Genomic DNA, 27,005 nt, shown 5'->3' on the forward strand with positions numbered 1-27,005 from the left:
TAATGCTGTATAATATTGTATATTTGAAGATATTCAGAATTATTCAAACGTGTCAAAAGCAATCAAAATCCCAGTGAATTATAATACATAACAGGCAATTCTTGCTGATATGTTAACTCCATTCATGAAAATATAAGACAGTATAAGGGTACTGTGAAAATGTTATCTTCCTTGAAAAATACGCATGCAATCATGAAGTACACTAAACATGAAAATTTTTCTCCATTCATTCAATATCACATAATATAAATTTATTTATTCACACATTACCAAACATTAACATAAATACTGGATGCTATCATGTAACTACATCATCATTCACTTGAAGCCTTATCTTTTTCTTCGTCGCTCGTCTCCTCTTCTTTACTACCTGATTTTTCTGTGGAATCCTTCTTTTCCCCTTTACGTGTGTGGCTCTCGTACGAATTTCTTGCGTGTTGGAGGGCGCTTTCGACCCTTGACGCGGTCTCACGAAATGCATCTGGAAGATCTGGTAGGTCGGGAAGATCTATACTGGTAATGTGTGATGACAGTCGCTTGTACATGCTTGGCTCTCGTTGTTTCCTGCATTTGAATATAGCAACCGCAATTTTAATATCATACAGTGCAGAAAAAAATTTTTCTTAATGGAATCACTACCCAAGGTTGTTGCTTATTACAGTGGCATGAGACTATTATTAGTCTGTTGTTCAAATACACATTGCAACCCTTTCTTAATACATATTTACTTGTCTGGTTTTGGATAAACGGTAAGCAGAAAATACTGATTTACAAGGACGAATACGTTACCGACATCTTTGGATAAGAAATGCAACAATGATTAATTTCAGTTGGTAGTTTACTTACACTGATTTTATTTAGCATTGCCTTCATAATTTTATTTTGGTATATTTTTCTTCAGAAGAAATACAATCAACACAAACTCTTAAGATTTTACTTAAATATCACCAAATTATTTCATATATTTGCTATATCCCAGTTTCCAGTGAACATTATGATGAAACTGTAACATCAGTGATGGTAGAAAAATTATTTACCAGTGTGTGCACTGACCAAATTAAACAAATCATTCATCTTTGTTGTTATCTTCCTAATCCTCCACCTGAAATGCCACTGGATTTCTTTAAAAATACAGTTTGAACTTCTTTGTCTTCAATTCCCCATTCAATTGCTTGCAAAGAGTATTACCCTCTACTGTTACTCTCCATTTTAATCTATTTTGTAGTAAGTTACTAAAACCTTATATAATTTACAGATGTGACTTTAGGGCCTTATTTTTTTGAATTTCATATATATTGAGGTCTTATATGCAACAGTTCAGAAAGAATAAAAAAAAAAAACTAATTTCAAATCTAACCCCATTTAGGGGAAAGACCGCTTAAAAATAATAATAAAAGACTATGATGATGACTTTTTACTCTCTACCACCAGTCATGTCCAAATTAATACCTCAATCATTGAAAGAATGGGAAGCATTTAAGTAAAGTAGCCTAGTATTTCCCTACTAGTCCTGTGATTATAGTGTACAATGCAGGAAATACTACAAAGTCCTTTATGTGTAAGCATTCTGTCACTACCACAGTAGCATTGCTTTCTGTCTATTTTGCATTTTCCCTTCTCTAATTTTTGACTTATTAAAAGTAAGGAATTCTTCCAGCAAGTCCACCATTTGACTTGATATCTGACTTACAACAAAGATTAAACTTTCTCACAATGATCCACCAAGCTCTACATAACTTGAAGTCCACAATCCACATAAAAATAATCAGGATTTGTCCTTACAAATATAAGCACACATCCATAACATACAAATATCGGAATACCAAGTACAGTGTATTATTCCATATCAGATTGCTACCAATTCTGTAAATACCATACTACAATTGCTAACATATTTTCTAGAAAACTCCCGACATATTACAATGTTTTTCCATTTGGGATTTTGTTATCTGTAATGTAAGTACTAACTCCTTTTAAGTAAAATTCAAATTATACAATCAGCTGATGAGACTAAGCATTTAATGAAACTTGGCTAAGCTTAAATTGTACATGTTCAAGAACCTGACAGTGAGCTGTATAGTAAATGAATATCATAAATCAGTGAAGGCAAGCATTTACTTTCAAGTGTACAGTAATAAGTAAACTACCTATTCCAGGAAGAGTATAAAAACTACTCCTCCAGGAAGAGTATAATAACAGTGATAATTCGGTGTAACAGACTCAAAATCTCAAGATATGACAAAAGTTTTTATCAACATGTATCATTTATCTTTCAGACAGTTTTGAACACTGGCTCAAAGGTGGGAAAACAAGTGCATAATTTTTATATGTTCATAATCTTCTGCTTACTAAAACATGATGCAGAAATCTGCAGATACTGGTAACAAAGTAAACACTGGCAGTAATAATTTTGTTTGGAATTTGCATTATAATGTAACAAAACGTTTCACGACTATTAAAAGATAATTTAAGAGACTGGTGCTCCTATACAATAACCATTTTCAAACAGCACCAATGTCTCTGCTCAGAAGAGAACTGTTTCCATTCAATTTCCTATCAAAGCAAGTAAAATGCAAAAGTTAAAACTGATATGCAAGAACAAGAAAATTCTTTGTGAAACCCCACTTGGTATATTTGGCCACACCAACATCTAAAAAAGCCAAAACAGTAGAAACATTTGAAAAACTGCACGATGCAAATACAATACCAAATCAAAAAGGACAGAGGAACATACATTGCACATTTGTCTTATATCAAAAAAAGGTTGTTGGTACAAAACAGAAATCTGACTGTGTAATAAAAAAAAAAAAAACATTACAGTAGCCAAGATCTTTTAATTATTATTACCCACTTGAAATGTCTGACTACGTACTTCCTATTTTACATACAGCAAGATTTGTTTAAAAATTTTTCAATTATAATAATAACTATCTGAATATATTTTTGTCTTCCAATACCTAAAAAAAGAGCAAAGAATAGTATGTATAACTTATTATTCAAAATGTTTACAAATAAGGCTTGAAAATACATTACAAAACATTCAAAATTTAATAAACATTTTACTTTAATAATGTACATGAGGAGTCAGTGCATGTCACAGTATGCATTATGAAAATTACACATGAAAACAAAATTGTAATCAAAAGTATGTAAACTGAAAAAATAAGAATACCTGTACGTAACAATTTAATGTACAATGAAATACTGTAATGAAATCTGACATTTCATTGAATTTGAAAACTTCAGTTGAAGAAAGGCTACAATTAATATACCCAACTACACAAGCAATTAAATTTCCATATCTTAAGAAAAAAGGAAGCTTGACGCAAGTTTGTCATAGGCATTTACATCTAATAGAAACAGTTGTCAATACCAAGACTAAGCAACGTTGTATCTACATTACATATCTACCTAGTTTCTTCTCTTCTGTGTGATAGATTTGTCTGCTAAACAAATAGATATCAGAACAATTGCAAAGCTTTCCCTGATGTACACCTCCAGGAATGAGTGATGGGATGTCTTAACAAGGCTACAAGCTTGGTTGGAAAATAAGGGTACATTTTGTACTTCACTGCACAATACCTGATCATTTTGATTCTCCTGAATGAGAAAATACCAAAGAAAAATCCTTATTTATACAAGCACAGTGCATGTTACAAAGAAATGCTTTAACCCTAAAAGCTTCAAAGGGCTTTAACATCATGAGGCAAACTGAATCAGAAATCAGTACTGGACCTAAAAGCAAAAGCAGTTGTGAATTTCCATTGAATTAATGGTTCTTTGACCTTTAGGACAATCACTAAAGCTTTTAATTGAATAGACACTGTAAGGAAAAACATAGTTTCAAAACACAAAGCAGTGTTCTTCTAAAGGGCCTTCTTTCCACTACAGTAAGAGTGGGTTGAGTTTATTAAAAGCCTGGCCAACTTACGAAGCTGCTCATAAGATAATTTGGACGTTATAGGAAGTCTGTGTTGTGGTGAAAGGAAGACTTCTTCAATCTAAAAGAAACAAAAAAAAAATTATGCATGAATGAATTGACTCTTCATCTCCGAAGAACTTGGAAATAAAAAAGTTATCGACAAGTGAAAAAAAAAAATGAATGGAAGCATGGCACAGTGTGCTGCCTTTTTGCTTCTGTAAGGACATTTAAATCATTCTCTTACTGGAATGACACTAAATTTCTTATTGTAAACCACTGCACTTAGTTCAAAATTATTCTCATTAAAATTTCAACCATCTTCCACAACTCAAAGTTTGGAGCATACTTTCTTTTTTAGTAGGGCCATTCTTTAACCTCTCACATAGGCCTAAGTACCTTCCATTTTTTTAAGGGAACTATTACATTAATCTTATGCAATACATTTTAATGTTACTGTATGTGGCCATTCTTAAGCCACTTTGCTAGAAGTCGGTTTTAAGGATTTTTTTTTTTTTAATTGAAGAAATTGCAGCAATCCCTTACAAATAGTTTTTAAATTGCCATTCATGTTAATAACTATCCTCCTCTTAAAGGAAAATTTAAATCACCAAAGTGCACAACTATTTTTGTACATAAACAAAACTTCCTAAAAATGGTACAGTATCAATTTATTTAAACCATCCAATAAGAAGCATTAACAACAGATGTGTTCAATAAAAAAACCTGCTGCTTTCAATGTTCACGTGCAGTTCATATGTACCGATTATAAAATTATTATATTTTTTTTAGTTAATTTTTCATTAATGCTATTATATTTTATTTTACTTAAATGTATCTGTTATAGCCTGTAACTGTATTTCATATTTTAAAAATCTATATCAATAATTATGGAGATGTCAAACCATACTGTTTTGATACAAATATGACAGCCTTTCTTGCTGCAATTCAGATAGCACGCAAACATTTTGTTTTTTACTTTGCATATGAGTGAATACATGAAATTGGGATTAAAATCAAGTCTTAAAATGGTAGATGATACATGAGTACATATGGTTAAAAGAATTTAATCATTTAATCACAGTACGTAGTTTGTCTTTATGTCTGAGTATGGAATTTGATACCCGTCACCAAAACCAGTTGTTCATAGCAAAACTTGTACACAGGACCCTCACCTTATAAGGTGCACCACAAGGAAGTCCAAACGGTTTTCAAAAGTCACTTCAAACTTTCTCCTTAACATAAGAATTTAATAATTGATTTGGAAACAATATACGCATTAATCCTGCACTAATTTCCAAGGATTTTTTGTTATAATTAACAGGGAAATTTAAATTCTTCTCTGTAGTCATTTTAAGTTTTTTTCTTAATATGGAAATTTAAGAAACCATCTGTAATATTTTTATCCAACTCCCGTCGTCAAATAAAATGTGAAATAATTTTGCTTGATGACCTTTTGCAGATTCTGCACAATTAAGAGTTTTAGAACCAAAAAGAATTTTGGCCTTTTAGATGACCCTCCCTTGAGGCACTGTAATGAAATTACATAAAAAAAAAAATAGTTAAACATAAGTTCACAAAAAATGTTTGAACATGTAGTCTCCACTTGTAAGGTCATTTCTGCCAAATATACCAAGCAGTCCAGCACAGACACTTTTTTTTGTTTTTGCATTTTCGAATTTCACATATCACATTCTAACTACAGATTACCACACCACTCTCTTCAATGAGAGGATATTTAAGTAATATCTCACATATTTAAAATTTATAGCAATAGTCTTGCAAAAGTTAACATTGAAAATATGACTTCCTAATACCATGTGAATATATTACCTTCAGGAAAAGAAATATTCTTTAAGAAATATCACTACAATTACTCAAAAATACCAATAGTAGTGATGCTGAATTGCTCTTAAACCAACATCTTTTGAATGCAAGAATGAACAGTCACAGGAACTGATAATGTTTTTAATAAGATGCCAACTCTTAAGTTTACTTGGAACAAATTTTGACGTAGTATAAAGAATACCCCTATTCATAACAACATCCAAACAAATATAGTACAAGGGCACAGTTGTGGGTTATATTTTGTCTGCACTACTATACAAAATTCACACTCATGAATGCTGGGAACTGAGCTAAATCAGTGAGATCTTACTTCAACTAACATCAAGAGTTTTCAAGAAAGGGAACTCTAAAATAACACTTAAAAACTCATAAAAAGGTATATGCTTTAGTAATAAATATCTATAAGAAATCATAAACATATTTCTTGTAAAACGTCTACGAACTTGAAGTACACCACCTTCAAAAGACACAAGAAAGAGGATTGTTCACCACTTGTAGCAAAAGATATGATAAAATGATAATAAAATACGTATGGTGAAACAGCACAGTAGTCAATGTCACACAAAAGCTCTTCTAGGGGGATAAATGTTAAATATCTAAACTTCACTTACTATGCAATTGCAAAACATGTAAAGGCAACAGAAAAGACCTGTAAACTTAAAATAATAAAAAGCCATGTTCAGAAACAAACAATATTTGTAATACTGCATAGGAAATAAAAACCTGTTACTTACATCTTACAATCTGGGTGCAACTAAATGGACTGATAGGAGCTATTTTGGTCTGAAACATGCAAGAAAAGTGAATTTAAATGATACTACATAAAGCAACAAAATAAATAACAAAAATAATACAAAAATGAGAAACCAAATCAAATAGAAAGCTAAACTGCAATAAATCACTAAATGGATGTTAAATCTGTTGTTTCAACTGTCAACACCATCTGATGAAAAGCTCTGCAACTTTGGGCAGTACCATAACTTAAAACAAAAAGAAAGTTTCACTACAATCTTCAGAGGTTACTTCAAAAGGTCACAAAAAAAAAGAAAATGTTGGAGTATAAAAATTACACTTAGCGCTTTAGCATGGATTATCAATCAATAAGACTGGAAAATATATGTTAAACTAATTTATATAGTTTGCACAGTACTTTCATAGCAACAGGTAATGTGTTTTTTTTTAACTATTTATTAAAGGTTACTTGTGGTAATTTACTGCACTCAACTCAAAGCAGACTACTAGACCTATATCCAACGAGAATGTTTAAAAATTATATTTTAGGTTTCACAAATACACACCACTGCTTTACATAGCCTTACTCTTCCATTTTCAGCATATGACTGGATACATGTTAACTTAAAAGAGCCCCTTCCCCCACACAGCTGAGAGACTCTGACACATTTAGGGGCAAACCCCAGATCACTAACCTAACCTCTAACTCCGTAAATGAAAGTTTTACTCTTGAATTAATGTGCCTGCGCCCAAACAGTGAAGGGACAGAAAGGATATTGGCACAAGGCAATGGTTTGCATTTATGAAACACTGTCCATTTATATACAAACAAAACCAATGTGGGGTTAAAGGCGCTTCACTATGCATCCTTATTTCTTGGTTCCTAGGTTCACGCCCGGGAACCAACGAAATAATTATCAACTAAAAAATTCTCCTTCGGTTAACATATGTGAAAATATATTAATTCCGAGGAAAAGCAAATAAGATATTAAAGGACATTTGTAGCTTAATGCATATCTACAGTACAGGTAACTGGGTGAGATGGTTACTTTAGCAGAATGTGCCTCTAACTGGGATGGTGTCATCAAGTATAATGTATTAAAGAGCTGTAATTTAGTTAACCCATTAAAGGATGTGACATCCCTTAAATTGTGTGTGTGTTTTAAACCAACTAAATGGGTAAGTCCTTAAACCAACTAAATGGGTAGGTCCCACTTATACCTAGGCAGATTAGCCCAACAGAAGTGTTGTCTATACCTTGCCAAGTATAGAAATGCACAAGATAAAGTCCAAATTATCTGAGAAGTTGAAAGGGTGTGTAGGGCTGTAGTCTGCACTGGATCATGAGTAAAATGAAAAGAAAATTTAGAGGTGATAAGCAAGGAAGAGATTAGAGGCCACTACAGGGCCTAGAGAAAATGTACCAAGATATCACTTAAATTCTTGAAGTCGAAGAAGATGCGCTGGTATCTTCAACTCGCAGCACTTTGAGTTCATCTCATGATAAGTCAAGTTTGAAAAGATTTGAAGCAACAAAAGCCAAAGCTTCAGGCATTTCAACTTTTATAAGTGCAATATCCTGGAGAGAATAATTTTTTCTTTTAATGGCTACTATACACCTGAAAACTATTGTTGGAAACAGCAGTAAACAGTTCAAAGGTAATGAACAGAAAATGACATGAACTATTGCAAAGCTTTACCTTTTCAGAACTCTGATATGGTATACTGGATGTCAGTGTCAGCCAATCTAATAGAAAGATTGGAATGAATCATTTGGATACCCCAGGGGTTGGAGCTTTGTAATAATGAAGTACGTATGAGGAAAGGGGTGCAGAACAGCCAAAATTTAAATTTCATTTTCAAATCATGTAAAAGTTTACTTTCTGATATCAAACTGAGGATTTGGGTTTCAGTAACCACACCAAAAGTGAACAATGATCAGCCCACTAGTAACAAAAGGTGTACGTTTTGAAATGGTGCTCCAAATGCACATACGTATTTGGTGTCTTTAGCTTTTAAATAGATGTCATATACCATCGTTAAAAGTACTTGTCCAAATCCATTAGAGGCAAAGTGGCATAAAACCCAACATATCAATATAGCTCCTTTCATCCTCTTCCGGTCAGATGATATTCCAGTTACTTCAGGGTTGACTTAATAATGTTTATGCATTGTGGTTATTATAGGTGTACTTTGACAAAATAATAATTTTCAATGCAAATTTTGACATTACATTTTACCTATAATCATAAATATTCTATTTCAATATTAGAAGTCATGGCAGTGGCATAAAAGACAAATGTTCAGAAATGAGTAGGAAGATAACGTCATTGTTCAGAATTATTTGTTATCTAGCACAGGTTCAACCCTAAAGAAGCTGAGTAATCCTACTTCTACAGTATATTACTCTTTCTAATAAGAAAATATGTTAAATATTCCATGACAAAAACTATTAACGACAAAAAACATTACCAAGAAGATACTAACCTTCGCGTCTGTTCGAATTTGAGCTGCTGACGAAGAAATATCGAGTTCTTCAACAATTCAACAAGTGATAAGAATTTTTCATTTGAATCTTGCATTCCCCTCACAGCTCTGAAAGCATGCAAGGATAGTTAATACTAAGTTATGACAAGCATTGAAAATAAAGTCTTCACACCACTAAGGTAAAAGATGAACACAAACTGTAAACTTTCTAAAATTTTTATAGAACAATGCAGTTTCCTAAACACATTTGAAATACTGATTGTGGAGTACAAATACCATTCTCATGTCTCATCAGGTTGACCAATTAGTCTTCTTAATTGGAAATTACTTATTACATAAATTACTGTACTACCATACTTCTTGAACCTTTGATAATAATCAAGACTTAAAAAGTTGGACAATATTATTTCAAAATTAAATGTTACTGCATTTGACACACAGTTAAACTTGATCATTAAGGATGACAGTCTATAATTGAACATAAAACTGGTGTATCTAAAAACTATAAGAAACATTTATGCACATAACTTTTTGCAGTGATGCTGTATACTGTACTGCAATTATTCTGTAGGTTTCTTACCATGTAACTCCACAGTTTACATATTAAGTTAAAGTAATATCAATTATTAGCATTTTATTAAGTATTTGTTTAATCTATGAATTTAAAATTTATTTTCACTGCTGGGGTGTAATATGTGAAAAGAAACATTGCAAATCTGGGATAATTTTTCTTACGTACAAACATTAATTTTCAATTCACAGCTGTACTATAGAGGGCAGATCATACACAAGCTGAACAATAACTACTATATAAATACTAGTGGTGAATTAATTTTCACTAGATGCCTTACTTTTCACACAAAACACTGCCCTTGTTTCATAGGTTTAACCCAACGATTCCAATACCTTATAGTGCTGATCTGAACAGCTATTGTAAATCAAGCCTGAAAAGATAGGTAATCCTCAGTTGCCAGCTCTTGAAACTTCAATAGCAAGAGCAGAGCAAGATGGAATCCACAATGAAACAAATAACCAACAAGAGCATCACAGTTCACGCACAGCCGTCATGGTTAATTTTGTCATATATTTAACTTCTTGTTGATAATATATAAGAACTACTTCAAAGAGTAATTGCTAAGTTTCTATAGATTTTTTTGGTCTACCATCATTACTATCGTTGCCTCCTCTATGAAATTCTGTCCCTTTTGTTTTTCTTATGCTTTCACTTCCACAAATCCCCACTCATCTCCAGCCTTCTGTCTCAAAGTTCATATTCATGTAGTCTGGGTCTCTCAACTCTTCTGCTGCCTCAAGAAGCTCAGGTGACACTATTACATGCTCTGTTCATTAGTAATTATGTTGGCTACCCTAACATCAATGATAGTACCTGAAAGCACGGTCTTATCAGCATCATTGGCCTGTCTACTCAAGTACATACTATCTTTTAACTCCTCTTACACTTCATTCAATTTCATTATCTGGACTTGAGTACTTAGTATATTATACTTTGCATTCATCACCTCATTTCTGAAATTTTTTTAATATTATCATTTGCTTATGCTTATTCTTTATTGTCTCTGAAGGCCACAGTTTTCGTCTAGTTATGTACTGTACTTCGCAGTAACTTTTAAAAACAACAATATGTGTTTTAAAAGTTAAATTATGCACAAAACACTGGAATGAAACCAACATTGCTAAAAATCTAAATCATCAGTATGATAAAAAATTAGTTTTTCGCAGACAATTGTAGTTATGAAGCCAGCAATCCAGATGATAATACCCACAACTAAGAAGGAACTTGTAAGGAAAATATTAACTTTTTCCACAATAACATTGAAAAGGGATCAAATTATAGGGTTGTGATGAAAAAACTAAATTCTTAATAATTCCTAACAATTTAAGCCATTCAAGTAAGCTTCATAAGAACACTGGAATTATCCAACTCTTTCCTCTATCATACCCTAGGGCATACTCCACATCATAACAAGCGCCCTGCAGTTGAGAATGAAGTGAAGTGACATGCTGTCGACGAGTGACTGTTGGTGGTAATGCTCGTCTGACGTGCTCCTGGAGACGATATACAGCTAGAGATGGTTCATTGGCAGATATGTGGATATTCTCGCTCACTCTTTCCAAAGCTGCAGATGATATAATCACTGTCAGGTTAAAAATGATAAATCATTAAGGAATATCGATTTACATAAGGAAAACAGAATTTTCCGAGGGACACAAAAATAAAGCCAATTACAATATGAGAAGAACCATATATATATACTAAAGTCACTGTCGACAGCCAGTACTTTTTGATAGTTATGCATACCACAAAAAGGTTCCCAAAGGCAATACTCTTGCGAAAATTTATTTCTGTGTTGTTTCAACAAATATGGAATTTTTATTCTAAAATTAATATTAATAATATTTTACCTGTATAATTTATCTAGTCCCACCCATCCTACCCCACGATCTGCCTATCACAACTGATTTGAGGGAAGGTTTTTGTATCTGTCAACGACAGTGTTGCCAAACTGGCGGACAGAATAGGAGGTAACAAGGTTGCCAATGTGGTAAATTTTGGTGCGGTTTTTGGGGATTTAGGGCTAGATAAATTATATTAAGGTAATGTTTATTAATATGATATTGTTAGTATACAATAAAGTTTTGTACATACTTACCTGGCAGATATATACTTAGCTTACGACTCTGACGTCACGAACAGAAAATTTAAAACTCGCGGCACACGCTACAGGTAGGTCAGGTGATCTACCTTACCCGCCGCTGGGTGGCGGGTGTAAGAACCAATCCCCCTTTCCTGTCAGATTTTCTCTTCCACCTGTCTCCTGAGGGGAGGCTGGGCGGGCCATTAATCGTATATATCTGCCAGGTAAGTATGGTACAAAACTTTATTGTATACTAACAATATGATATTGTTATTTGTTCAACTAAAGTTTCATACATACTTACCTGGCAAGATAATATACATAGCTAAGACTCCGTCGTCCCCGACAGAAATTCAAATTTCGCAGCCACTCGCTACAGGTAGGTCAGGTGATCTACCGGCCTGCCCTGGGCGGCAGGACTAGGAACCATCCCGTTTTCTATCATATTTTCTCTCTTCCACCTGTCTCCTGCGGGGAGGCTGGGTGGGCTTTTAATTGTATATATCTGCCAGGTAAGTATGTATGAAACTTTATTGTAACATAACAATATCATTTTCATACAATCAACTTACCTGTCAGATATATACATAGCTGATTGGCACCCTTCGGTGGAGGGTAAGAGACAGCTTCTATATGGAATAGACAGGTAAACAAAATATGTTGTAGGTATAAATAAAACCTTGGTTCCTACCTGATAGGTGGTAGACTTTGTGGGTGTTTGCCCAGTAGTCTGCATCACCTCAAGAAACTTTAGCGAGATATATGATCTATGGCCAAGAGTTCTTGTGGGTCTGCCGATGGTGTCTTATCCGCTTACTCGGCAGAGCCTGAAAGGACTTTGTCAATGGGTGCTGATCCACTTATATGACAATACACCTTATGAAGGAGCACACAACCAATCCCGACCACCTGATCCTAACCATATGTTAGAACTAAGGATTGCTCCGATTATCCCCGAACTCGTCACAACAACCGTAACTCAAAACCACTACGCACACATACATAATTTTCAAAAAAAATTATACTTATCTAATTGGACATGACAAGAGTCTCTTACTGAACAACATAGACGGCCGCCCGCCTGCTAAACCAAGTCCTCCATTGTTCAGAGACTCCAGACCATATCCAAAAAGAAGAAAAGTATATACATTTAGGATTGGTGTCGGCTCCCGTACCCAGAATCGTATCCGCCGATACGAAAGGACCTAGAGAAAAACACTTCTCATATGTCACACGAACGTCTTTCAAGTAATGAGATGCAAATACTGAGTTGCATCTCCAAAATGTCGTATCTATGATGTTTTTAAGCGACATATTCTTATGAAACGAGAGCGACGTCGCTACAGCTCTTACTTCATGAGCTTTTACTCTCAACAGTTGTAACTGTTCGTCAGGACAGACCTTATGAGCGTCTGTAATGACGTTTCTTTACAAAGAATGCCAGCGCATTCTTGGACATCAGTCTTGTGGGGTCTTTTACCGCGCACCAAAGACCTTGTCTAGAGCCTCCATCTGATGCTTTCTCTGAAGGTAGAACTTCAGAGCTCTAACAGGGCATAGAGACCTCTCTGCTTCTCTGCCTACGAGACTCGACATTCCTTTGACTTCGAATGACTTAGGCCAGGGATCGGTCGTGGGATTCTCGTTTTTCGCTAAAAACAGGGTCTTAAACGAGCAAATAGCCGAGTCTCCCTTGAATCCTACTTTATCCTGCAGAGCATGTAATTCACTAATTCTCTTTGCCGTAGCTAAAGATAATAGGAATAGGCATTTTTCTGGTTATGTCTCTAAACGATGCCAGATGAGGAGGTTCGAATCTTTCCGATGACAGAAACTTGAGGACTACGTCTAGGTTCCAGTTCGGAGGTACTGGTTCCTTAGACTTCGAAGTCTCAAAAGACCTTATGAGATCGTGGAGATCTTTATTATCTGCCAGATCTAATCCTCTATTCCTGAATACAGCCGAGAGCATACTTCTGTATCCCTTTATTGTGGGATACGGCTAGATGAGATTTTTCTCTCAGGAATAGCAGGAAATCAGCAATTTCCGCTATAGAGGTAGTGGAGGAGGACAACTTCTTGGATCTACACCACCTTCTAAATACCTCCCCACTTCGATTGGTATACTTTCGTAGTGGAGGTTCTGCGTGCTCTCGCGATCGCGCTTGCCACTTCGCGAGAAAAGCCTCTCGCTCTGACAAGTCTTTCGATAGTCGAAAGGCAGTCAGAGCGAGAGCGGGGAGGTTTTGATGGTACCTCTTGAAGTGTGGTTGTCTGAGAAGATCCGTCCTTCTTGGTAGGGATCTTGGAAAGTCTACGACCCACTCTACCACCTCCATGAACCATTCCTGGGCCGGCCAAAGGGGGCTATTAACGTCATCCTCGTCTCTTTTGACGCCACAAACTTTTTCATTACTAACCCCAGGATTTTGAATGGGGGAAAAGCATATACGTCTACTCGAGACCATTTAGCAGGAAGGCGTCTACCATAAGTGCTCTTGGATCTTCCACGACCGAGCAAAAACTGGGAGCCTTTTGGAAATGAATGTTGCGAAGAGATCCACATGAGGAGTCCCCACAGAGACCAGAGATCGAGACACACTTCCTCGTGTAGTGTCCATTCTGTATGAAGGACCTGGTTCCTCCTGCTGAGTCTGTCCGCCCTCACATTCTTTACTCCCTGTACGAACCTTGTCAGCAGGGAGATGTTTCTGTGAGACGTCCAAAGCAATAGGTCTCTCGTCAGTTCGTAAAGGAACGAGGAGTGCGTCCCTCCCTGTTTCCGAATGTAGGCAAGTGCGGTGGTGTTGTCCACGTTTACTTGCACTACTTTGTTTGACACCAGAGGTTCTAGGCTCTTCAAAGCCAGATGTACGGCGAAGAGCTCTTTGCAGTTTATGTGCCAAGTCACCTGTGCTGGTTCCCAGGTGCCTGACACCTCTTCTGAGCCTAATGTCGCTCCCCAACCTTTCTCCGACGCTTGTCGGAGTACACACTAGGTCTGGGTTCTGTGTTTTAGAGAGATCCCTTTGTTCTCTTCCAGAGGGGGCAACCACCACTCTAGGTGCGACTTTATCTCCACTGGAATGGGAAAAACGTCCGAAAGTTGTCCGGTTTTCCAGCTCCAAGACTTCTTGAGGAAGAATTGAAGCGGACGTAAATGAAGTCTTCCTAGTGGGAAGAACTGTTCTAGCGAGGAAAGCGTCCTAGAAGGCTCAACCATTTCCCTCGCCGACGTATGTTGCTTCCCTAAGAAGAGAGAGACTATCCGCAAACCTTTGCGATTCTCTCTTGCGAAGGAAATACTCGAAAACCCCGAGAATCCATCCGAATCCCCACAAGAGGACTAGGTCCTGTCTGGGGGTCAGCTGAGACTTCTCGAGGTTCACGAGCAATCCCAACGCTTTGATCAAATCTAGAGTTAACTTTAGGTCCTCCAAGCACTGTCTCTCTGATCTGGCCCTGATGAGCCAGTCGTCCAGATAAAGAGAGACATTTACTCCTTTGAGGTGAAGAAACCTCGCCACATTCTTCATCAGGCTTGTGAAGACCTGAGGAGCTGTGGACAGGCCGAAACACAAGGCTCTGAACTGAAAGATCCGTTCCCCCCGTCATGAAACGGAGGTACTTCTTCGATGACGGGTGGATCGGGACGTGAAAGTAGGCGTCCTGGAGATCTAGAGACACCATCCAATCTCCTTGTCGTAATGACGCTAGGACTGAAGCAGAAGTCTCCATGGAGAACTTCTCCTTCTGAACAAATTTGTTCAGAGAGCTGACGTCCAGTACTGGTCTCCAGCCTCCCGAGGCTTTCGCGACCAGAAAAAGGCGATTGAAAATCCCAAAACCCCGGGGGAGTTTTGATCCCGTACTAGTTCTATCGCTCTCTTGTCCCACATTTGTTCCACCATCGATCGAAGAGTATCCCTCAGCACAGGATCCTTGTTATTTGGCTGATAGTTCCCTTGGTATTGACGTTAGGGAGGAGTGTTCAGGAAAGGGATACGATATCCCTTCCTTAAGATCGCCAATGAAGACGCGTCTGCGTTTATCAGTGTCCAGGCTTCCACAAATCCCAGGAGCCTGGCACCTACTGGTGCTTGGAGGAGAGAATCTTCATTTTCCCTTTTTAAAGGGACGAAAGGCAGACCTACCTCTCTTCTCCGGAGCCTTCCTTCTTGTGGGAGGTCTGGAGGTCGGACCACCTCGAAAGGGCTGCACAGATGTACTAGTCCTTTCTTGTCCGATGCCGAAACAGGTTTCTTCTTTCTTGCTGACTGCGTCAGAAGATCCTGAGTCGCCTTCTCAGTTAACGAATGCGCAATGTCCTTTACTAACTGAGAAGGGAACAAAAAGTCAGATAGAGGCGAATACAGTAGAGCTGCCCTCTGAGCATGAGAGACTGCCTTTGTTAAGAAGGCGCCATATACAGTCCTTTTCTTTAGAAGACCTGCTCCAAACAATGAGGAGATTTCAAAGATCCATCTTGTACCGCTTTGTCAATACAAGACAATATGCATAATAGGGCTTCAGGTTCGATTCCTTCCGAATCATGGGCTTTCTTGGACATCACCCCAAGGGACCAATCTAAGAAGTGAAGACTTCCAATACATGAAAGAGTCCCTTGAGGAGATGATCCAGCTCCGAAATTCCCCACGTAATTCGTGCTGAATTGAGACTTTGTCGACGTGAAGCGTCAACTAAGGTCGAAAAATCTGCTTCCGTTGTAGAAGGGAGAGCAATACCCATATTCTCTCCCGTCTGATACCAAATGCCTCTTTTCCCAGCTAATCTTGCTGGAGGCATGCAGAAGACTGTTCTCACTAAGTCTTTTTTAGACTTCATCCATGAGTTTAAGGATTGTAAGGCCCTCTTCATCGAAATGGTGGGCTTCATTTTAGAAAAGACGAAGGTTTCTTCGTCTTAGCACTAGAAAAGAGCGAGCGCGGAGAAGGAGGAGCGGCAGGAGTCAACTCGTCTCCATACTCCTCAAGAAGCAGGGTAGTCAAAACCTTAGTTAGACAGACCCTCTCTTCCATGATATTCATCATCCGAGTTTTCATCCAACTCGGGATCTACATTAGTCTCCGCTCTCCTTTCCGTACGTTCCTCTTCTGGAGGAGACAAACTCCTAATAGGAGAGGGGCTAAGGGAATGATAATCTTTCCTCTTTCCCGCTTTAATAGTCTTGGAAGGCGTCACAAGCTCAGGCTTCTCTTGAAAATTAGAAGACGCTTCCCGCTTGTATGACGCTTCCCGTTCGTCAAATGCGTCCTGGTTGACGTCTCTTGCTGACGTCTTGATGACGCTTCGCGCCTGGAAGACGCTCCGCTCTCCAAAGGCGTCCTACTTGGCGTCACAATATTGGTCGGAGCGTCACGTCTATGATCCGATTTCAATGACGCTTCACGTCTAAAAGACGTCTTACGTCTCTCTGGCGTTACAAAACTTTCGTAAGCCACCGATCTCGCTCTCGAACTCGAAGCTTCTGTAAGACGTTTAGCAGCTTCACGTCTGCATGACGCTTCTCGTTGAGCAGGTGAGAGAGGACGAGACTTCTTAATTGGAAGCGTCACGTCCTTCCGGCGTGGCGCTAAAATCATCCCACTAGAGAGGACAGTTGCTCTTGAACTGCCATAATTATCTTCCTGACGCTTCTCCCACGTCCAGGTGCATGACGCCTTTCGTCATCACGGGGGAGAAGAAGGAAAGGGTACTTCTGCGTACACGTCAGGTGACGCTGACGCCCCCTTCGCTTTCTTAATAGAAGAAGGAGCGTCATCAGAGAAGCGCTCTGGGCTAGAATCTATATCAGGTTCCTTCATATGACGCTTCAGCGGTCTCGACAAATTCGACTCCTTCCACCCTCGTTTAGGTGAGGGAGAGGGAGGGAGAGGACGAGGAAACACTCACGAAGGACGCTTTTTCTATAGCGCCCTTGAGCCGCCTGCCATGAAGCAGAGCTAGCTGAAGGGACGTCTGACCGTTGGGGATTCCCCACGACCTCCTTAAGGCTTTCGACTTTCCTTCTCCTCTGGGCATGGGAGCTTGGAAGAGGTCTAGGCCTGGGAGCGTCGCAGGGACGATCAAACGCCCCCTCCACAACACTGGGAGAACTCACTTCACTGTAATGCTCACTTTCACTAGCCTACCTTTGAAGTCAGCCATCTTGGACTTCATGTCTCTAATTGTAGCTTTCAGATTGGCGATTTCCGAGGCCGAATCCGAAAAAGCACTCTGAGAATGAGATACATAGGGAGAATCTACATCAGTAGGATTAGAATTATCCGTGAAAGGCTCAATAGGCCTTGAACTCACACCTTTCAGACGTCTAACCCTATCCCTCTCTAACTTCTTCAAATAAGAAGTCAAAGTCTTCCACTCTTCTGCATTCAATCCCTCGCATTCCTTACAAGTATTATTAGCAGAACACTGAAACCCCCTACATTTACGGCATACAGTGTGAGGATCAACCGAAGCTTTCGGTATCCTCACCCTGCAGCCTACATTCAACACACAATTCTCACACTCACATTTGAATCAGACATACTGAGAAAAATCCAAAAGAGTTATTCCAAAAACAGTCCACAGTAGCGAATGCCAAACACGATCCAGATACGTCACCAAAAGCCGAAAAAACGATGATCAAAGGATGAAATATGAATCTAACGTCAGGAGTAATAGCAAACAATGTTGATACCACCGGCGACAGAGAAAATATGATAGAAAACGGGGATGGTTCCTATCCTGCCGCCCAGGGCAGGCCGGCCGGTAGATCACCTGACCTACCTGTAGCGAAGCGCGAAATTTGAATTTCTGTCGGGGACGACGGAGTCTTAGCTATGTATATCGACAGGTAAGTTGATTGTATGAAAAAATCATTTTTGTACATGAACTTCCCTGCCAGATATTACTTAGCTTGATTGACACCCTTGGTGGAGGGAAAGAGACATTTAAGTACAGAGAAAGTGGAGACAACACATGTTAAAGGAATAAAAAATACCCTTGGTTCTTACCTGATTTAGGCAGAAGACTTCATAGTTACTGTCTATTAGTCTGTGTTGCCTGAAAGAGTTACAGCAAGGGCGTGACCTACAGCTGAAAAACTCTTTGGTCTACAATGGGAAACTGACTCCGCCTTACTTGGTGTAGAATCCAGTTAGGGTCTTGTCAAAGGGGATCAACCCACTTAAATGACAGAGCCTGTCCACTACCAATGCAAGGAGCTTCAAGCACAAACCGATCACGTAACCAAACACAAATGTTAGAACTCCAAAAGAAGGAGGTGCCTCCTGCATCCTCCTTCCCACAACCAAAAAACACAATACAAATACAACAAGGGAAAAATATCTAAAAAGGATATGCTTCAGCTCCCTGCCCAGCACTGAATCCGCCGATACGTACGGGCCTAACCCAAAGCACTTCTCATACGTAATTCTACGTCTTTCAGGTAGTGGTTGGAGAAGACTGACTCACACCTCCAAAAAGTCGCTTTCATGAAGTTTTGTAAAGACATATTCTTCTTGAAAGCCAAAGACGTCGAGATGGCCCTTACCTCATGCGCCTTGACTTTCAGAAGTCTATACTGATCCTGGTTACAAGATGCGTGGGCTTCTTTTATAAGGTTTCTAATAAAGAAATGACAGGGCATTCTTTGACAAAGCCTACTGGGGTCTCTTACAGAACACCAGAGGTTGTCTGAGTTAGCCCCAAGTCTTTTCTTCCTCTGGAGATAAAACTTTAGGCTCCTTACAGGGCAAAGAGTCCTTTCCTCTTCTACTCAACTAGGAAGGATAGGCTTTTTATCTCGAAGCTCCTGGGCCAAGGGGATGAGGGGTTTTCATTCTTGGCCAGGAAAGACGGGAGAAACGAACAAATAGCGGAGTCTCCTTGGAACCCCACATCTCCTTCCAGAGCTTGCAGTTCGCTGACTCTCTTAGCTGAAGCCAAAGCGCAGAGAAACAAAGTCTTCATAGAGAGGTCTCTGAAAGAGGCTGATTGGGGAGGTTCGAATTTCGAGGACCTCAGGAACAATAATACTACGTCCAGGTTCCAGCTTGGGGTTAAACAAGAGGTTCTTTTAGAAGTCTCAAACGACTTGATTAAATCATGCAGATCCTTATCTTCAGAGATGTTTAATCCCCTGTGTCTGAACACAGAAGATAGCATGCTCCTGTAGCCCTTTATAGTCGAGACTACCAGACCGCATTTTTCCCTCAGGAAAAGAAGAAAGTCTGCTATTTGGGTCACAGAGGTACTGGAGGAGGAAACGTTCTGATTCCTGCACCAGTGTCGAAAAACATCCCACTTCGACTGGTAGACCCTTGTGGTGGAAGGTCTACGTGCATTGGCAATAGCCGTTGCAGACTTTGCCGAAAAGCCCTTAGCTCTGACCAGACTCTTGATAGTCTGAATCCAGTCAGACCGAGAGCGGGGAGGTTCTTGTGAAACCTGTCGAAGTGGGGCTGTTTGAGCAGATCGACTCTTAGTGGCAGGGATCTTGGAATATCTACTTACCATTCCAGTACCTCTGTGAACCAGTCCTGGGCGGGGCAGAACGGAGCTATCAAGGTCATCCTTGCTCCCTCTGATGCTGAGAATTTCCTTAGAGTTTCCCCCAGAATCTTGAAAGGAGGAAATGCATAAAGGTCTAAGTTCTCCCAGTCCATCAGGAACGCGTTCTACCGTTACTGCTCTCGGGTCTGATATCGGGGAGCAGTACAGGTCTATCCTTAGCGTTCCTGGATGTCGCAAAGAGGTCCAAAATGAGGTGTCTGCCCCACGTCTTCCACAGCTCCTGGCATACGTCCGAGTGAAGAGTCCACTCTGAAGGAAGGACTTGGTTCCTTCTGCTTAGCAGATCTGCTCTGACATTTCTTTCTCCCTGTACGAACCTGGTGAGGAGACTTATCTCCCTTTCCTCTGACCACATAAGAAGCATTCTTGCTGTTTGCGTACAGGGAGAATGTGAGTCCCCCCCTGCTTCCGAATGTAAGCCAGGGCTGTGGTGTTGTCCGAGTTGATCTGAACCGAAGTCTTCTGGATGAGGGGCTCGAACGCTTTGAGGGCCACCAAATCGCCATCAGTTCTTTTTGTTTGATGTGCCAGGACACCTGTTCCCCCGCCACCCAGGTGCCTGACACTTCTCTCGAGCCGAGAGTCGCTCCCCAACCTTTGTCCGACGCATCTGCAAATAACACTAGGTTGGGGTTCTTCAAATGTAAGGAAATGCCTTCCTTGAAGAGAAGAGGGTCTGCCCACCAACGGAGATCCCCTTTCCTTTATCTGTTCGAGATCTTGAAGATGAAATCTAGACCCTGAGATCTGCAGTTCCAGTTCCGATTCAGAAAGAACTGGAGGGGTCTGAGGTGCAACCTCCCTAGAGAAAACGAATTGCTCCAGCGAGGAGATTGTCCCCAACAGACTCATCCACTCCCTCGCTGTGCATAGATCTTTCTCTAGAAAGGTTGCGACCTTCTCTGAACAACAGGCTAATCCTTTCTGGGGATGGATACGCACGAAAAACCTGAGAAACCATCCGAATCCCAGATAGATACGATCTTGGCTGGGGATTAACTGTGATTTCTCGAAGTTATCAATCAAAAAACCCAGAGAACTTGCTAAGGTCAACGTTATGTGAAGGTCCTCCAGACATTTCTCCTTCGATTTGGCTCTGATCAGCCAATCGTCCAAGTAGAGGGACACCCTCATTCCCTCGAGATGTAGCCATTGTGCTACGTTCTTCATTAGCCCTGTGAACACTTGAGGGGCTGTGGATAGGCCGAAGCACAAAGCCCTGAATTGGAAAACTTTCCCTTTCCACATGAATCTTAGGTATTTGTGCGAAGAAGGATGGATCGGCACGTGAAAGTAAGCGTCCTGAAGGTCCAGTTGACACCATCCAGTCCCCGGGACGAAGAGCTGCCAATACTGAAGATGTCGTCTCCATTGCGAACTTCCTCTTCTTCACCAAGACGTTCAGGGCGCTCCCACGTCCAGAACCAGTCTCACTCCTCCTGAGGTCTTGGGAACAAGGAAAAGACGGTTGTAGAAACCCGCGGAAAGAGGGTCCTTCACCATCTCTATCGATTACCTTCTCCAGCTAAAGCTCTACTGCTAAGCGCAAAGGGCTTGATTCATGTGAGGGTCTTTGTACCTGGCCACCAACTCCCTTGGTGTAGTGGTCAAAGGTGGTCTCGAGATGAATGGAATGAGGTAGCCTTTCTTGACTATTGCGATGGACCAGTTGTCCGCCCCCTTCTGTGCCCAGACGTCCGAAAACTCAGCAGTCTGGCACCTACTGTAGTCTGGAGGACACGGGTACTATATTTTCGATCTGATCGATCGAGAGAAGGTCCTTCCTCTTCTAGGAGGTCTTGTTCCTCTGGAGAAGAAGCGTGGGAAGAAGGGCCCGCCTCTCAAAAGGGAGGGCTCTTGCTTGCTCGATGTTTCCTTCTTCGTCTTAGGCTGGAAAGAAGCCTTAGGAATTCTCGCTGATCGAGCCAACATATCCTGCGTCGCCTTTGCCGAAAGAGCGCTGGATATATCGTTAATAATCTTCTTGGGGAAGAGCTGCGGGGAAAGATGAGCGTATAACAGAGAAGCTCTCTGAGCATGCGACACAGCCTTGGTTAAAAATGAGCAGAATACTGCCCTTTTCTTTACTACTCCAGCTCCGAAAAGCGAAGCTATCTCTCAGACCCATCTCTCACTGCCTTGTCCATGCAAGACAGGACTGAATGCAGATCCTCCGACGAAAGAGACTCTTGATCCTGTGTCTTCTTTGCCAAAACTCCTAGCCATTCGGAGGTTAAACACTTCTAGGACCGGAATTCCCTTCGAAGTGTCCAGTCGAGGAAGTTAAACATTCTAGGACCCGGAACATTCCCTTCAGAAGTGGTCCAGTTCGCTCATTCCCCACGTCGTCTTGCAGAATTAAGTGCCGAGCGACGCGCGGAATCCACCAACGAAGAGAAGTCCGAGTCTGCCGAAGATGGAAGAGTCAGACCCAAAGGTTCTCCTGACTCATACCAGAATCCCATCTTTCCCGTAAGCTTGGAAGGTGGGAAAGAAAAGACGGTCTTCCCCTTCTCCTCCTTAGAGACCAGCCAATTATCAAAGCTCTTAAGTGCCTTCTTCATCGAAACTGTAGGTTTCATCTTCTCAACCGACGACGTCTTCGTAGTCTTCGCCGTAGAAAACAAGGAAGGAGGGGACGGAGGAGCAACAGCCGAAACAGGGGAATCCCCAAATTCTTGCAAGAGGAGGTCGCTCAGTCTCTTGTAAGAGGAAACCGAAGAATCCTTTGGCAAATCTTCCTCAGAAGTACCATATCCCTCTTCCGAAGAATGACGTTTAGAAGATCGGCTCCCTGGAGGGGAGGTTTTCCTAGGAGAAGCGCCTACTAGAGGAGGGTGGGCGCCTGTCCAAATCTATGTCCGAGTCAACTGAAAGAGCGCCTGGTAGGAGAAGAGCGCCTATCAGGCTCTTTGCGTCTGCTAGGCTCTTGGCGCTGTCAGTCTCTATGCGCCTGCCAGGCTCTTGGCCTCCTGCCCACCGGGGAGAAAAGCCTTCTGAAGAAGAGCGTCTGTCAGACGTGAAGCGCTTGCAAGGCTCTGTGCGCCTGTCCAGTCGAGAGCGATCACAAGGCGAGGAATGCCTTATCTGGCGCCTACTAGGCTCTTGGCGCCTATATCTTCTCTGTGTCTGACAGAGGGCGAACGAGTCTCCGGCGAAGAGAGAACTCCTGGCGAAAAACACCTACTAGTCTCCAGGCGCCTGTCCAGAGGAGAGCGGCTTCCAGGCGAAGTGCGCCTACTACGTTCCTGGAAAATACGAGGTTTCTGGCGCCTGTCCAGCTCTTGACGCTTGCTAGAAGTAGAGCGGATCTTAGGCGAATAACGCCTACAAGAAGTGAATCGATCCTCCAGTTCTTCTTGTTTACATCTAGAAGAGCGGTTACCGGGAGAAGAACGCCTGTCAAGCTCCTTGCGCCTGTCGTTCTAGACGCCTGCTTGGGGGGGAGAGGAGCTCCTGCTCCAGAGAGCGATCTCTGAGGCTCTCTTGAATGTAGGAGGCTCTACTGCGAGGCTCTTGAACCCTTCCTGCACGAGGCGAGAAATCCGCAGTGTCCTTCTTCGACTTCTTCACCGGGAGCGAGACGTCCTTTCGACGGTGAGAACTCCCTGCTAAGGAGTCGGCCAAAGCTGAAATCTGCGCCTGCAGACCCGCCAAGATGCACGCTGGCGATCTCTCGAACTCTTCGACTGGAAGAGAGGCCCGAGAGCGGAAAGGAGAAGAGGATTCTTGAGATCTCCTGGTTCTCTTGCGCTCTATCTCTGGCTCTTCCGAGAAGGATTCGGGGCTGGAAGGTAGGGCGCAAGGTTCCTTCCAGGTTCTCTTGAGAGGGCGAGAAGACTCCGAGGCGCTCCATCTACGCTTAGGAGAAGGCGAAGAAGATGACGAGAAGCACTGTCTTAACACTTCCTTCTTGGCTCGATCCAAAGCAGCCTGGGAACGAGCAACAGGATCTGCCGAGACGCCTGACTGGTGGGGGTTCTCCCTAACCTTCCTGCGGCTTTCGACTTTCCTCCTCCACTGGGTCTGGGAGTCTGGAAGAGGTCTAGGCCTGGAAGCGTTAGTGAGCCGGTCAGACGCACCCTCCACTGCACTAGGGGCACTGCCCACTGTTCACTGGCACTGTCACTCTTACCTTTAAGAGAGCGTACTTTGCTTCCTTCCTTGCTCCTAATCGTGTCTCTCAAAGAAGCCACCTCCGAACACGAATCTTCAGGTTCAAAGCTGGGAGCAGGGGTTGAAACGGAAGAAGGAACTACTGTCTACGATAGGGTTCTCAACATCAGCTCGCTAACTCGCAATCTACTCGAGCTCCTAGAAGAAGCCTTACGAAGCCCCTATCCTTCTCTAACTTCTTAAGTAGGAAAGAAAGAGACTTCCATCCATCCTCATCCAACCTTTCACACTCTTTACAGGGGTTAATGAACGAACATTCATTCCCTCTACAACTCATACACACACTGTGAGGATCTACAGAAGCTTTGGGAAAACTCACCTTACAATCACTCATCGAACATACTCTAAACATAGAAGATTTCTTAATCTCAGTATCAGCCATTATTAGAAAAATCCAAAGAACAATCCAAAAAACGATCCAAAATAGCGTATGCCAAGCCAACGGACAAAGGGTACTTCACCAAAAGAGTCAATCCAAAAATCATCGGCAATGAGAATAAATCCACTATCGAGAGGACTTAACACAGGTGCTGTCAAGCCGGGCAACAGAGGAAAATCTGACAGGAAAGGGGGATTGGTTCTTACACCCACCACCCAGCGGCGGGTAAGGTAGATCACCTGACCTACCTGTAGCGTGTGCCGCGAGTTTTTTACATTTTCTGTCGTGACGTCAGAGTCGTAAGCTAAGTATATATCTGGCATGGAAGTTCATGTACAAAAAACCATAATTTGGTTTGGGGGTTCGTATTTTAAGGAATCTTACCGCCCTGACTTAAACAGTGTTGTTGTGCGCATGACTCGCCTGAATCCTGCATTTCATGCAAATATATTAAGTATTTCTTACCTTTTTTAACTTTAACTTCCAAATCTGGATCATTTGGAGGATGAGTGGAGATATAGTTGCCATCCTCTAGCCTACTTGGTAGGGAGGCAGTTTAAATCTGTGATGCTATAAGCTTGTACAAATCTGGGAATGATAAAAAGACTTTTATAACCTTCACTTACAATGTGGTAGAAAAAGATGATGTTATTATGATATAACAAAGTTTCATGTATACTTACTGGCAGTATATATATAGCTATATTCTCTGTTCGCACTGGCAGAATTTTCAAAAACTCGCGGCGGCCAACCGCTAGATCACTGGTAGTTCAGGTGATCGCCACCCCGTTCCCGTGGCGCTGGTGCTCGGAATCATTCCCATTTTCGTCAGGATTTTTCTCTGAAGCCCTGATCTCCTGAGGGGAGGTGGGTGGGAATTTAATTATATATACCTGCCAGGTAAGTATACATGAAACTTTGTTATATCATAATAACATCATTTTCATGTATGACACTTACCTGGCAGGTATATATATAGCTGATTGACACATTTGGAGGTGGGTCAAAGACAGCAACATTGTAAGAGTTTTAAAATTTAAAATAAATCCCAAATACTCTTAGATTCCTTACCTGCTAAGGTAGCTGACTTCATAAATCCTGCCTCTTAGCCTGCTAAACCTTAGTAGCTCCCAACTAGGACATGACCTAATAGTTGATGAAGCTAAATACAAGGGTCTGACAACTGGACGGGACCAATTCGTTGACAGGAAACCCTAGCCCTCTCTTACCACGGGCATTCCATGCCTAGGATAAGTTAGAACCACCTGAAACCACACAAAGCTAACATAACACACTACCACCTTCAAACAGACTGAGAGGAAATAACCCTCTCAGACAACCATAAAAACAACACCACTTAATTAAAATACCTAGCATGTTAGTAAGTTATGGGGTGGAAACTCCCTTGCCCAATACTGCTCCTGAGGATACATAAGGGCCCAACGTTTGACAGTTGTCAAATGTTGTTTTGACGTTTCTAAGGTAATGACACGCAAACACTGAATTAGTCCTCCAAAAACGTCGTTTCAATGATATCTTTGAGGGCCATATTCCTTTTCAAATGCCAAGGAAGTAGCCTACTGCTCTCACTTCGTGCACCTTAACCTTAAGGATGCCGAAATTTTCTTCGTTGGCATCAAACATATGTGATTCTTTAACTCAGTTCCCTGAGGAAAAAAGGCAATAGCATTTTTGGTCATTGCTCTGCTAGGGTCCTTCACAGAGCACCACAGTGATTCTGAAGTTCCTCTAATATTATTGGTTTTCTCTATATAATAGCGCAAAGCCCTTACTGGACAGAGAACTCTCTTGTTCCTGTCCTAAACCAAAATCTGAAAGACCCATAATCTCAAAAGACCTTGGCCAGGGATGAGCTGGATTCTCGTTCTTGGCCAAGAAAACCTGAAACGAGCAAACTGCCTTGTCATGCTTCCAGCCACATGTTTGCTAATTGCTTGCAGCTCACTAACCCTTTTAGCTGTGGCCAAGGCCACCAAAAAGATGGTCTTTTTCGAGATATCTCTAAACGAAGCTTGATCCATCGGTTCGAACTTATTTAGTTCCTAAGAATTTCAGGACCACATCGAGATTCCAGGAAGGTGTTCTGTATTGGTGTTCCTTCCTTGTTCCAAAGGAACCTTATGAGGTTCTCTCAGATCGAGATTATTGGTAATATCTAAACCTCTGTGTCTAAATACTGAGGCCAACATACTACGATATCCTTTAATTG

At 41.0% G+C, this 27,005-nt stretch overlaps 2 protein-coding genes across 2 annotated transcripts in view; both read right to left on the reverse strand.

Moving 5' to 3' along the window:
• LOC135211870 (BLOC-1-related complex subunit 8 homolog) lies at positions 1-25,303 on the reverse strand. The gene is given in 5 exon segments (XM_064245090.1): positions 1-564; positions 8,987-9,094; positions 10,947-11,124; positions 25,241-25,285; positions 25,288-25,303. Coding segments are annotated over 5 exon segments (597 nt in total). The 3' UTR covers positions 1-314.
• Positions 1-27,005, reverse strand: part of LOC135211773 (BLOC-1-related complex subunit 8-like) — a 91,660-nt gene that overhangs the window by 50,200 nt on the left and 14,455 nt on the right. The window lies entirely within an intron of this gene.

The sequence above is a fragment of the Macrobrachium nipponense genome, chromosome 40 (assembly GCF_015104395.2).
Source record: "Macrobrachium nipponense isolate FS-2020 chromosome 40, ASM1510439v2, whole genome shotgun sequence".
NCBI classification, from domain to species: domain Eukaryota; kingdom Metazoa; phylum Arthropoda; class Malacostraca; order Decapoda; family Palaemonidae; genus Macrobrachium; species Macrobrachium nipponense.